The sequence below is a fragment of the Engraulis encrasicolus genome, chromosome 17, assembly GCF_034702125.1.
Source record: "Engraulis encrasicolus isolate BLACKSEA-1 chromosome 17, IST_EnEncr_1.0, whole genome shotgun sequence".
Taxonomy (NCBI): Eukaryota; Metazoa; Chordata; class Actinopteri; order Clupeiformes; family Engraulidae; genus Engraulis; species Engraulis encrasicolus.
In genome coordinates this window covers 23070261-23082760 of record NC_085873.1, presented here as the reverse complement: position 1 = coordinate 23082760, position 12500 = coordinate 23070261, and the positions used below count along the sequence as shown (strand labels likewise).

Genomic DNA, 12500 nt, shown 5'->3' with positions numbered 1-12500 from the left:
ATCTGCATGGGTGTGGAATACAGCTTTGTGTGTGTGTGTGTGTGTGTGTGTGTGTGTGTGTGTGTGTGTGTGTGTGTGTGTGTGTGTGTGTGTGTGTGTGTGTGTGTGTGTGTGTGTGTGTGTGTGTGTGTGTGTGTGTGTGTGATCGTGCATGCGTGTGTGTGTGTGCGTGTGTGTGTGCGTGTGTGTCTGTGTGTGTGTGTGTGTGTGTGTGTGTGTGTGTGTGTATGTGTGTATGTGCATACACGCGCGCCCGTGTGTGTGTGTGTGTGTGTGTTTGTGTTTGTGTTTGTGTATGTGTGGGGGCGGGGGGGGGGGGGTGAGTGTGTGTGTGAGTGTGAGTGTGAGTGTGCATGCCTGCGTGTGTGTGTGCATGCGTGTGTACATGCGTGTGTGTGCATTACAGTACATACCAATGGAGAACAGAGAAACACAACACAGAACTGGCTAGACAGCAGAGCAGATGCTAGAATCTGTGTGTGTGTGTGTGTGTGTGTGTGTGTGTGTGTGTGTGTGTGTGTGTGTGTGTGTGTGTGTGTGTGTGTGTGTGTGTGTGTGTGTGTGTGTGTGTGTGTGTGTGTGTGTGTGCATGCATGAGTCCGTTTGTGCGTACATGCGTTTTTGCATGCATGCCTGCGTCTGTGTCTGCAATCCAGCTGTTCTCTCACATGCTCCTGTATCGTAAGGTCAAAGGTCACATACATGCTCTCTGTAACTGCACCCAGAGGTCAAAGTTCAGACTAACACACTTCACCTTCCACACCTCCCTGTGCTGAACTGTGCCATCGCTGATTGTTCACACTCATGACATGCAAGGACAGATCACTGCACCGGCCAACAGGGCCCAGGCCCAGGGGCCCAAGGGCCAAGGGGGCCCTAAAGCCAAGCCATCCCACTTTTAAAAAAGCACTAAATTATTGGTCTGTATTTATAAGTGAAGTGAAGTGAAAGCCCAACTGGGAAACTCCAACTCCCATTGTCATTGTGACACACCACTCCACAGCACACAAGTGTTCACTGCACACTGCACACAACGAAATTGCATTAATGCCTCACCCGCGCAAGGGGGCAGCCCCCAATGGCGCCCCAAGGGAGCAGTGCAGCGAGACGGTACCATGCTCAGGGTACCTCAGTCATGGAGGAGGATGAGGGAGATTTACGATCTCATATTGTATTAAAATTGTACTTTAAAATACTGTATTTTCACATTTTAGAGTAGAGTAGAGTAGAGTAGAGTATCGTTTATTGATCCCAGGGGGAAATTAAGGTGTCAAGTAGCATACACACATAAATAAAGACATTGCCCACAAGACATAACACACATAATTACACATAAAATAATCATATATAGCTTACTGTTGCATACATTTTGCCAAGGCATCTCTCTCTCTCACACACACACACACACACACACACACACACACACACGCACACACACACACATCAAAATATAAAGTGTAAAGTGTCCACAGTGTTAAGACAAACCCTCATACCCCAAACAATAAGGGCCTCAAACCCCGAATCTTTTGGAACCTCGCAGTGCTATGGAATGGGGGCCTCTGAGGCTGTCTGGCTCAGGGGCCCATGGAGTCATGATCCGTCCCTGATGACATGGGCCGTGACCCAGAACCAACCAATGACGAATGAGCAGCAGGGACTCCCATACCAGGCTGTTCCCCCTTCTAAAATAGCGTAAATCAAGTCTTGCACCTTTGGGAGTTGAAATGTGCCATTTTGAGGGGCCAAGGTGAAGAATTGACAACTCTTTTTAAAGACACACTGCCCTGTTATCACATGTTTGTTGTTACCAGAATGGCAATGACCGTGTTGTACTCTGTTACTAAAGACTGTTGTAATACTGTGACGTTGTAACAGAATGGCAATCACCACCACGTTGTAACCCGTTACTGGTAACTAGATGTTGCTGTAGCAATGTTGTGATGTTTTCCCAGCTGTTTTTCAGCCCCATTAACACTGAACACTTTTCGAGTCAAGGGCCAGTAAAAAATTAAATACCAGCATGTTTTGTAATTTCACTGCGGTGAGCGTTATTTTGGAGTCAACCTGAGTTAGTCTACTCAAACACTCAGTGGTTTACATGAAGAACCCTGTGCATGAATAAAGGCAAGTGGGCTAACAAACAAGCTGTGATGGCTAAGCAAGATGTTCAGACCTCAGGTGCTAATTTTGTTAACTCTGACCAGACCCTTAAAGAGGCCTCGATGTTGTTTGTGTTAGTTTTCAGGACGGCTTGCATAATGCTGGTCCTGTTCTGTTCTGGGCTCGTAAACGTAATTAGCCTGCACTCCTCGTTTTTATTTAGGAATTTAAAAGTGTTTGTGTGTGTGTGTTTGGGGGGGATGTTTGCGGGGGGGGGGGGGGGGTGTTGTCTGCTGCTGGAGTGCTGGTGTTGATGCTGGGTAAATGGCATCTCAAGTTGGATTAAAAAACAGGAAATGTGCAATCTGCAAAGAGGGCCCTGCTCTCTCTCTCTCTCTCTCTCTCTCTCTCTCTCTCTCTCTCTCTCTCTCTCTCTCTCTCTCTCTCTCTGCTTTGCAATCTGCAAAGAGGGCCCTGCTCTCTCTCTCTCTCTCTCTCTCTCTCTCTCTCTCTCTCTCTCTCTCTCTCTCTCTCTCTCTCTCTCTCTCTCTCTCTCTCCTTCCACTTCTCTCTCTCTCCTCTCTCTCATTCTCTCTCATTCTCTCTCTCTCTCTCTCTCGTTCTCTAGTAAATTGGCAACAGCTCTTGGCCAATACAGGCAGCCCTTGGTCACGCATAGTCATTATTTCGAGGGAATGCGTTTCGTTCCATTGAACAGCACCCTCCTTGTGGTCAAAACAGAGGAGAGCGAAGGCTCCAGCGTTCGGCACGCCTTATCACTCGCAATCAGGGAGGATTACGGAAAACTTGCCTCAAGGAGCAGGCAGACTGTCTGTGGAGGTGCGCAGGGCCGGCCTTTGGCTGGGCCCAGAACAAAAAGCCATCTGAAAGGCTGCCCTGCCTAATATCTAAGGTAATGAGAACCCAATTCTGGGACCACCCCCAACCAGTGTTAATTTCGTCAACCATGACTATGACTAAAATATTTCGTCAATGCCCTTTTTTGATTTTCGTCATTTAGACTAAGACTAAGACTAAATTTGGAAGGCAATGACTAAAATATGACTAAGACTAAAATTGATTTTCGTCATTGTGACTAAGACTAAGACTAAATTTTAAAAAGCTGACGAAATTAACACTGGTGTTAAATAAAATAGAGAAAAAGAGAACCAGTGTGTGAAGAAGGTTTATTCTGTACAGTGTGATATACGTTAAACAGAGAAGCAGTGTGCGGAGAAGGTTTATTCTGTACAGTCAATGTTAAAAAGAGAAGCAGTGTGTGGAGAGGTTCTATTATGTACAGTGTTGACTAAAATGACTAAAATGACTAAACATCGACTAAGACTAAAATTGATTTTCGTCATTTAGACTAAGACTAAATTTGGAAGGCAATGACTAAAATATGACTAAGACTAAAATATGTTTTCGTCATTGTGACTAAGACTACGACTAAATCAAAAAAAGCTGACAAAATTAACACTGCCCCCAACCCCCCTCCCTGTCTGCCCCCCCCCCCCCCCCCTTCTGTCAGTTTCCATGGAGGTGTGTGCTGTTCAAGTCTTGCTGTTACAGGATGTGCGAATGGTGTGTGAGCAGAGGTGTACGTTAGTTCTTAAATAAGAGATGGGTGTTAAATTTGGACACTCAACAAACACATTTGAGTCAACAGGGTGATATGCAGGGGTGTAGTGATATCTAAGAGCTAGGCAGACTATGCATGGGAACAGGGTAGGATTATGATTCCATGGACACCTAGGTATCTAGGTGTAATGTATGTATACTGTCTATGTCTAATTGTCTATGTCCACACATAGAGTTTAGAGTCTATGTCTGTCTGCATGGGAAAGTAAGAAACGTAATTTCAATTCTTTGTATGACCAGCACATGTAAAGAAATTGACAATAAAACCGACTTGACTTGACTTAAATTGACTTGACTTGACCTAGGCCAGACAACAACCAAGGCCCCCCTCCATGGGTGCTGCTTGTTTACAAAATGATTCAGGGTTTTAGGCCAGATGTGAGAGCCAATGTTGTTGGGGAATTTGAGGGTAGTCCCCTGAGAAAATGTGAAAATAAAGTTGTTAAAAGTGCAATTTTAACGCAATATGACAATGGAACTATAAAAGCTTGGGTTTGAGAACCCCCCTTGACTCTTGGGCCCCTGGTCCTTGACCCCGTAGGCCCGAGCAGTAACCTGTTCTTGTTTGGGAAGTCCTCATTACAGGACAAGGAGCAAAGAGAATTTATTCAAGAGACTCTTAACAAGGGGAAAAAGGGGGAAAAGGGTGGTAAATGCATTCTTGGGGCCATGTGTCACAAGTAGCAGTGCTGTGTTTGTGCGTGCATGCGTGATTTTGTGCGTGACACGAGTGTGTGTGTGTGTGTGTGTGTGTGTGTGTGTGTGTGTGTGTGTGTGTGTGTGTGTGTGTGTGTGTGTGTGTTTGTGTGTGTGCATACATGCGTGTGTATGTGTGTGCATCCCTGCTTGCGTACGTGCATGTGTGCGTGCATGTGTGTGTGTGTGTGTGTGTGTGTGTGTGTGTGTGTGTGTGTGTGTGTGTGTGTGTGTGTGTGTGTGTGTGTGTGTGTGTGTGTGTGTGTGTGTGTGTGTGTGTGTGTGTGTATGTGCAACCCCACAGCTGCAATCAGGGTCTCGTTATTTCCTGCTCTGCTCTGCTCGACCCCCGTGGCGAACGCCTGTTTCCTTGCTATGTGATGATGACATCATGGAATGGAGGGGTCGCGACCTCTAACTACAGCCTAGATTTCATGGCCTAGGAGTCATGTGACATGTCACTCGTGTCGTCCCTCGCAAGTGTGTACTTCAGATAAAAATATTTCTTACAAGCCCTGCGATCAAATGTAATATTTCGCAATGCAATATAGTGCAATACAATGCAGTACAATGAAAAGGACTGTTCAGTGAAATGTAACATGAGTAATGGCAATCATGAGTAAAAGATACCAAAATTGCTGCGTGCAGATATGGACTTATCTCAGCTGGTGTCTGATTTAACTGGTCTTGACACGTGCAATTATGGAGAATTTTTCCTTTCCTTTCCGCTGTTACATTCTCTGAACAAATGGCCAACTTCCAGATAGGAGGACAGGAGTATAAAGCGGTGAACCCTGGAGGCTAAGCAATATAGGATCTAACCATTTCAAATGAATTGATGTGGTACTGAAAATGACCCCTTAACCTTTCGCCATTTTATTTTCTGAATTATTTCTGGTAAGCAGACATTGAGGTCATGAACTACCTACACACACACACACACACACACACACACACACACACACACACACACACACACACACACACACACACACACACACACACACACACACACACACACACACACACACACACACACACACACACAGACTGGGGTACTCATCACGGGATCAAACCACTTCAGTTGGAGCGTGGTTCTACTTATAGAACCTACGGTAGAGCGGGGTTCTAGAACCTGGAGCGGGGTTCTAGAACCTGACCTCAAAAAGTTCAAAAAGGAGCCAGAGGAATTCAAATCCGTACATGAAACAAATGCATGCAGCCAAAATCTCACAACCCCATGACTGTGACCAATGGCTAAAACCAAACCCAGACCACGATCCAGTGAACTTTTTAATACCAGTGGTGCTTAGGGTCTTATCTCCTGCCAGGAACCTCTTGCAGAGGCATTGCAGAGGCAAGTGGGACGCAGCCAGGATCTGAACGTTGCGTTAAAAAAAACTAGCTGTGGCTAATGTGAAGAATCTTCTCTGCAGTTCTCGTATGTGCGGTTTTCTGCTTTTTGGGGGGTTGTGGTTTACACCCATCTACAGTCTAGGTGTAGTCAGGGTCTGAATCTTTAAAAACACATCTTGTGACTAACTTGAAAGCTAACGTCACTTGTGCTATTCTCGTCTTCGTGGCTCTTTATTTGGGTTGTGGTTTGCAACTCTGAAGAGAAGGTGCTACCTGTTGCAAAGGCAGCTGAGCTGAATTTGTATAGAGGGGGAAATAGAGAGAATCAGCTTGTGAGAAGTGGCTGTAACAAGTGTGGACGATGTTCTTCTTCGATGTTTTCTTTTCTTGTTCATGGTTCTCCTGCTCACAGCAAACAATGTGGCCTTGGCTGTGGCTCAGACGGTTAAGGCACTGCACTGTTACTCTGAGGACCAAGGTTTGATTCCGGCCTGAGGTCGTTTCCCAACCCTTTCCCATCTCTCTCTCCTGCTCATTTCCTGTCTCTTCTCAGACTTGAGCAAGGCACCTAACCCCACACTGCTCACCAATACCCTGTAAGAACTGTAAGTTGATTTGGATCAAAGCATCAGCTAACTGTAATGTAAGGTAATGCAATGTAATTGGCTGTGGCTCATATTCCTAAGGCCACTCTACCAGAGATTCTTTAAGTATATAGAGATATGCCAATGTAATAGGTTGCTATGGGCACCTAACATGACCAGGTTCCAGTCTGCCTAAAGGGGTGTGTAATAATACTCCTAGCATTAAATAGAACAGTCCTTAGGTCTGCCTAGGTCTGCCTAGAGGGGGATTTACCCCCCCCCCCTTGCAATTATAGAACCCGGAAACAATGGGCCAATGGAACCTCTCTCTCTCTACTCTCTCTGACTCTACTGCTAAGCCAGGGACCTGGGTTCGATTCCCAACCCAACCCTATCTCTCTCTCTGCTCGTTTCCTCACACTGTCCTTTCACAATAAAGGCCCAAAGCCCACAATACATGTTTTTTTAAAGTGAAAGGTACGGTATTACCTGTAGGTAGGTAGGGAGTTCTTACTGTATAAACTAGGTGTAATATAGCAATGTTACCTGTAGGTAAGTAGGGAGTTCTTACTGTATAAACTAGGTGTAATATAGCAATGTTACCTGTAGGTAGGTAGGGAGTTCTTACTGTATAAACTAGGTGTAATATAGCAATGTTACCTGTAGGTAGGTAGGGAGTTCTTACTGTATAAACTAGGTGTAATATAGCAATGTTACCTGTAGGAAGTGAGTTCTTGTGCCGCAGGGGAGTCTTGGGCGTGCCGGGGGTGCTGGAGGGCCTCTCCCACTGAGTCTCTGGACAACAGGGAAAAAAACGGTAAATTACCGGTAAGTTACTCTGAATAGTGAGGTGCACAGGAAAACGTGCAGTATTCAACACTTAATGGCAGAAACACGACAAACAGGACTAGAACAACACCGTCGATGGGAGTAATTGATCATCTATGATGAAGCTGGCGACAGAAGAGACACAAGCGATGTGGGCGACAAGAGAATCACTGGAGCATCTCAGATCAGATGTGATGAGTTTTTGTATATTTTTATTTAAAAAATGATCACATCTAAGAGGCACTGGTGACTCTCTTTCTCACACAGATTAAGTTACATGCCCCCTCAAAATAAGTTTTCATCACCCAGCGTCCACCAACGTTACAGTAGTGTGTTGTCTTTGAGAATACTGGTAAATACACATGGAGGTTTCACAAGGTGACACTGGGCACTAAACCTGTCAGCACCCACCCGCGGCCTTGTTGAGTTATACAGCTCTGCCGAAGAAAGTTGAGTATTTCGCTGCATTTTCACGCTCTCCCTGGAAAGAAAAGGAGGGGGGCATGAGGGAACATTTTTGTGAAGAGGCTGGCTTTGACTCCGCTTCACTTCACCTCCGCTGTCTACCTGGATTTCAGCACCTTGCGACCCTTTCAGCTCCCTCCTGCTTTTCAAAGAGAGGTGGCAGAAGCACGTTCCCCCTCGCACAGTGTGTGTGTGTGTGTGTGTGTGTGTGTGTGTGTGTGTGTGTGTGTGTGTGTGTGTGTGTGTGTGTGTGTGTGTGTGTGTGTGTGTGTGTGTGTGTGTGTGTGTGTGTGTGTGTGTGTGTGTGTGTGTGTGTGTGTGTGTGTGTGTGTGTGTACGTTCCCCTTCACCTCCTGTCTGCTCGTGCTCAAGAACATGTGTGTGAGTGTGTGGGTGTGTGGGTGCATGTGTGTGTGTGTGTGTGTGTGTGTGTGTGTGTGTGTGTGTGTGTGTGTGTGTGTGTGTGTGTGTGTGTGTGTGGGTGGGTGCCTGTGTGTGTGTGTGTGTGTGTGTGTGTGTGTGTGTGTGTATGTGTGTGTGCGTGTGTGCGTGTGTGTGTGTGTGTGTGTGGGTGTGTGTGTGTGTGTGTGTATGTGTGTGTGTGTGTGTGTGTGAGGGTGAGGCTGCATGTACCCATGCCGTTCCGTTCTGCTCGAATGCCACGCAGAGGAGATGTGACTTAGCTGGCTGTCTTACCTACAGCCACTGTGTCCTTTCAGCTGTGTTGCCAGATTAGGCTGTTTCCTACCCAATTCAGCTGTTTAGGGTGGACGGCTGCGGGTAAAAAAAGGGCATTGGGTTTTTCTGTAGATTTCTGTATTTGGGTCATTCCAGCTGGAATCAGCAAATTTCTGAAAAATCTCCCACTCGACCCCCTCGGATTTGCCTGAAAAAAATGTATGTGATGGCTTAAACATCCAATAGATCATATCCACAATATCAGAACTCAGCTCTGGATACTTTTGGCACAAAAAATCTGTAAATAAGTACACCCCCTACGCTTGTTTTAGCGACATTGCATGAGTGACCATGTTCAGACTCAATTATCTCCAGAACTATTTGTGTCAGATTCATTATATTTTCAGGGCTAAGAGTCCCAGACCTGAATATCATATATTACAATTTGCAGCACTGTAAGTCAAATCACACCGTAATAATGGGCCTCTACTTTTTGTAGATATCATATGTTCTAGGGTTTCCAAATGTCTGTAAAAACCTCAAAGTTCTACATGTAAGGTTCATCCTTGGTAAATGGTCTGATATGTACCATGACTTTCACATCATAGTATATCTAACAAAAGGCTCCAATGGTTGTTGAGATACAGAGGTCTAAAGATGGGAAAAAATTAATTTGCACCAATGTTTGGAGCAATATTTCCAATCTATGACACTAGTTAGGAACTTTCTGTTTGGTGTTTCTGAAAGAGGATGTTTTTTTTAACAACATATAAAAAAATTGGGATGGTGTTTTGCCTCATTCTTTTTATAACGGACTTCAAAATCTCAATTGGCTACAATTACTTGAAGCTATGAGGACCATGTCACCAACCGACTTGTCGCAACTCTCAAATCCATGGCTCTGATGTCACCTTAATAGTGAAAACAAGATGGCTACCCTGTGAATGACAAAGCAAATTCTAGGGAAACCATAACACTTGTAATTGAATTGATTGATGCCACACAGCAAGAATAGCACATTGCACATGGCTTTGATAGACATTAATTATTTTAATTGTAAAATCATAATAATTATCATCATCATCATTTTAGTAGTAGTAGTAGTAGTAGTGGTAGTGGTAGCGGTAGTAGTAGTCTTGGAATAAAGAGATGAAATAGGAGAGGATTTGTAGCACTCTTGTTTGCAACAAGGACTCCCATAGTCTTTCAATCAGCACCTGTAACTTTATATTTGCTATGAAGCTTGTGTCTTACTCTTTAAGTTATCAGCTGTATTGCAAAAGAACTTAATTCATACTGGCCAGAGATTCCCTCAGACTATTTTGACAGCATGGTCCTGGAGTTTTGGTTAGAAGAGTTTGCTTGCATGCAGTATTCAATATCAGGTGAATATTGAAGGCACAGCAGTTCATATTGGTACCAGACAACCATGTGGTTCTTGTCACATTGTTGCGATCTAATTCAGCTGCTTGCATCATTATAATATTATACCACTGCAATGCTGACAAGTGAATTGCAGGTTAGCAGCAGTGATTACATCAATCTTGGATTGGATACTTGCAGACAATGTTTATTACTTGTAAAGTTCATCATCACATTGATCCAGGTGAGATGATGGAAGCCGAAAGGAAGCTTTGCAGCATGCAAAAGCGTTCAGATATGGTGGTGGATTGGGGGCGGGGCACAGTTCTACAGTCAGGGTACCTCTGTCGTGGTGACTGTTGGCGGGGGTGGGACTGTTTTATGGTCGCATAGGAAAGTAAAAGTTGATTAGAGATGACACATAGGAGGAGACAGTTTGCAAAGAGGTATCCTGATTGTAGAACTTCCCGCCCCCCATCATCCTCCCCTGACCGAAGTGCCCTGAGCATGGTGGTGGTATCCTTACTGAAATCAATACCTATGTTGTCATTGTCCTTCAAGGTACCAATATCATTGTACCTGTACAATGACAATAAAGTTTCATTCAAAGTTACATTCAGGTGTTCCTCATTGAATTGCCAATGACGGATGGTTGCACACAACAATATGAATGCAGATACCTAATTCACCATCAATGACAATGGCAAGCTACTTTAAAAAGTCAACTCATAAGATGCAGCTAGTGATTGAATGTTAAGTGTGTATAAAATCATTTGTCACAGGCCAGAGCATTGAAAGTTCCTGACTTGTTTAATACATTTCTTTTTTTTTTCAAATATTAAATCACCATCAAGGAAGTCAAGGTTGCATCAAGGAAATCATATCAACACCTTGTTTTATTTCCAGAGGTTGTTTTTTTATGACTTCTCTCAAAATGGTACTTCTCTCAACCATCTTTGAATTTATTGCTAACGTAGCGCCAGTGAGAACATGTTGCGTAGTCACTTGATCATCTGGCCGATAGTACACTTAAAAAGATGAGGCCAGAATCCCTGAAAAAAATCAGAAATACTGAGCTGAACAAACAGCTTTGCCTGGGCCCGGGATAAAGTCGTCTGAAGAGACCCCTTCCCAATACATGCAATGTAATGAGTACCCAATCTTGATTCCCCCATGTCCTTGGCCCAGAACAATTCACCACTTCCGCTTCCCTCTGCACTATTTGATCACAGGCTTATGTCACACCGCAATGCGCTTTACGATCATTAAAAGGAATGAGGCAAAACACCATTCTATTTTTTTGCTATGATGTTAATAAAAATATCCTCTTACAGACACAACAAAAAACAAGTTCACAGCTGGTGTCATACTTTGGAGGTATTGCTCTAAAAAATGGTGGGGTTTTTTTTCATGACGCCACTTTGGACGGATTTGAGGGATGCATGCCACACTGCATTGAGATTTGAAAAGGCATTATACAAATAAAGGGGCAAAACACCATCCCAATTTTTAGATATGTTGTTAATAAGAATATCCTCTTCGAGAAACAACAAACAGCAAGTTCATAACCGCTGTCATATATTGGAAATATTGTTTTGTTTCCTTCCCTTGATGCTGACTTCCTGGAACTATTTTGGAACTATGCCATTGGCTCCATGAGCCGCCATCTTTGTGTGAAAATGGAACACAAAAATCAAGGGGATTGGCCTCCTTCTTAGGATGGAATTGAGGGTTAAGTCAGATATACTGAAATACTGAGCTGAACAAGTATAAAATCACCTATTTAGTATCAGAGATTTTAGGTTTTAGTGTACACTGACTTGGCTATTCATTTTAGGTGTAGTAAACCCAATTTTTTTCCAAGGTAACAGGGCTCCTAAGGTACACCTGCATGTCACACAGGAATGCGTTTTTAAAATTCGTTATAAAAATAATGGGGCAAAACACCATCCCAAATTTTAGATATGTTATGAATAATAATATTATCTTTCAGAGACACCAAACAGCAAGTTCACAACTGGTGTCATAGATTGGGAATATTGCTCCAAATAATGGTATAAATTAGTTTTTGCCCATTTTTGGACCTCTGCATCTCACCAACCATTGGACCCTTATATCAAATATGATGTGATGTGAAAGTCATGGCACATATCTGACCATGTACCAAGGATGAACCTTGAATGTTGAAATTTGAGGTTTTTATGGACATCTGAAAACCCTTGCAATTTTAATTTCAAAGAAAAGTAGAGGGCCAGTATTAAGGTGTAATTTGACATACAGTGCTGCAAATTGTAATGTATGCTCATCAGGTCTATGACTCTTAGCCCTGAAAAAATAATGGACCTACCACAAATAGTTTTGGAGATAATTAAGTCTGAATATGGTCACTCAGGCAGTAACACCAAATCAGGGGGAGGGGGTGTCCTTATTTACAGATTTTTTGTGGAAAAAGTATGCACAGCTGAAATCTGCAATGGTGGATATGTTCTATTGGATGTTGAAGCCATCACATATATTTTTTTCAAGCAAATCCGAGGGGGTCGAGTGGGGACCATTTGCTGATTCCAGCTGGAATGACCCATTTTCCATATAGATCAACAGAATTTAGTTCCAAATGGGGTGGGATTTAATGTCTAACCCAGGCGGTTTTTGAGCATTTAGCTTGGGCTGAAAACCATCAGTCACATCTGGCAACCCTGCCCTTTAGGGTCGATTCCTAATGTCCTAAGAGGTCATTCATCGCGCTACTCTGGTTCGCCTGCCATCTCAATGAGCTATGGCTCAATTCAG

General features: G+C 43.8%; 1 protein-coding gene across 2 annotated transcripts in view; it reads right to left on the bottom strand.

Annotated features, from left to right (window-relative positions):
- The window catches only part of LOC134467975 (growth arrest-specific protein 7-like), a 109063-nt gene that overhangs the window by 58987 nt on the left and 37576 nt on the right, over positions 1-12500 (bottom strand). For both annotated transcript variants that reach the window (XM_063221998.1, XM_063221997.1), the window contains exon 3: positions 7095-7172. In XM_063221998.1, coding sequence (XP_063078068.1) covers positions 7095-7172 — 78 coding nt within the window. The remainder of the gene's footprint in view (positions 1-7094; positions 7173-12500) is intronic.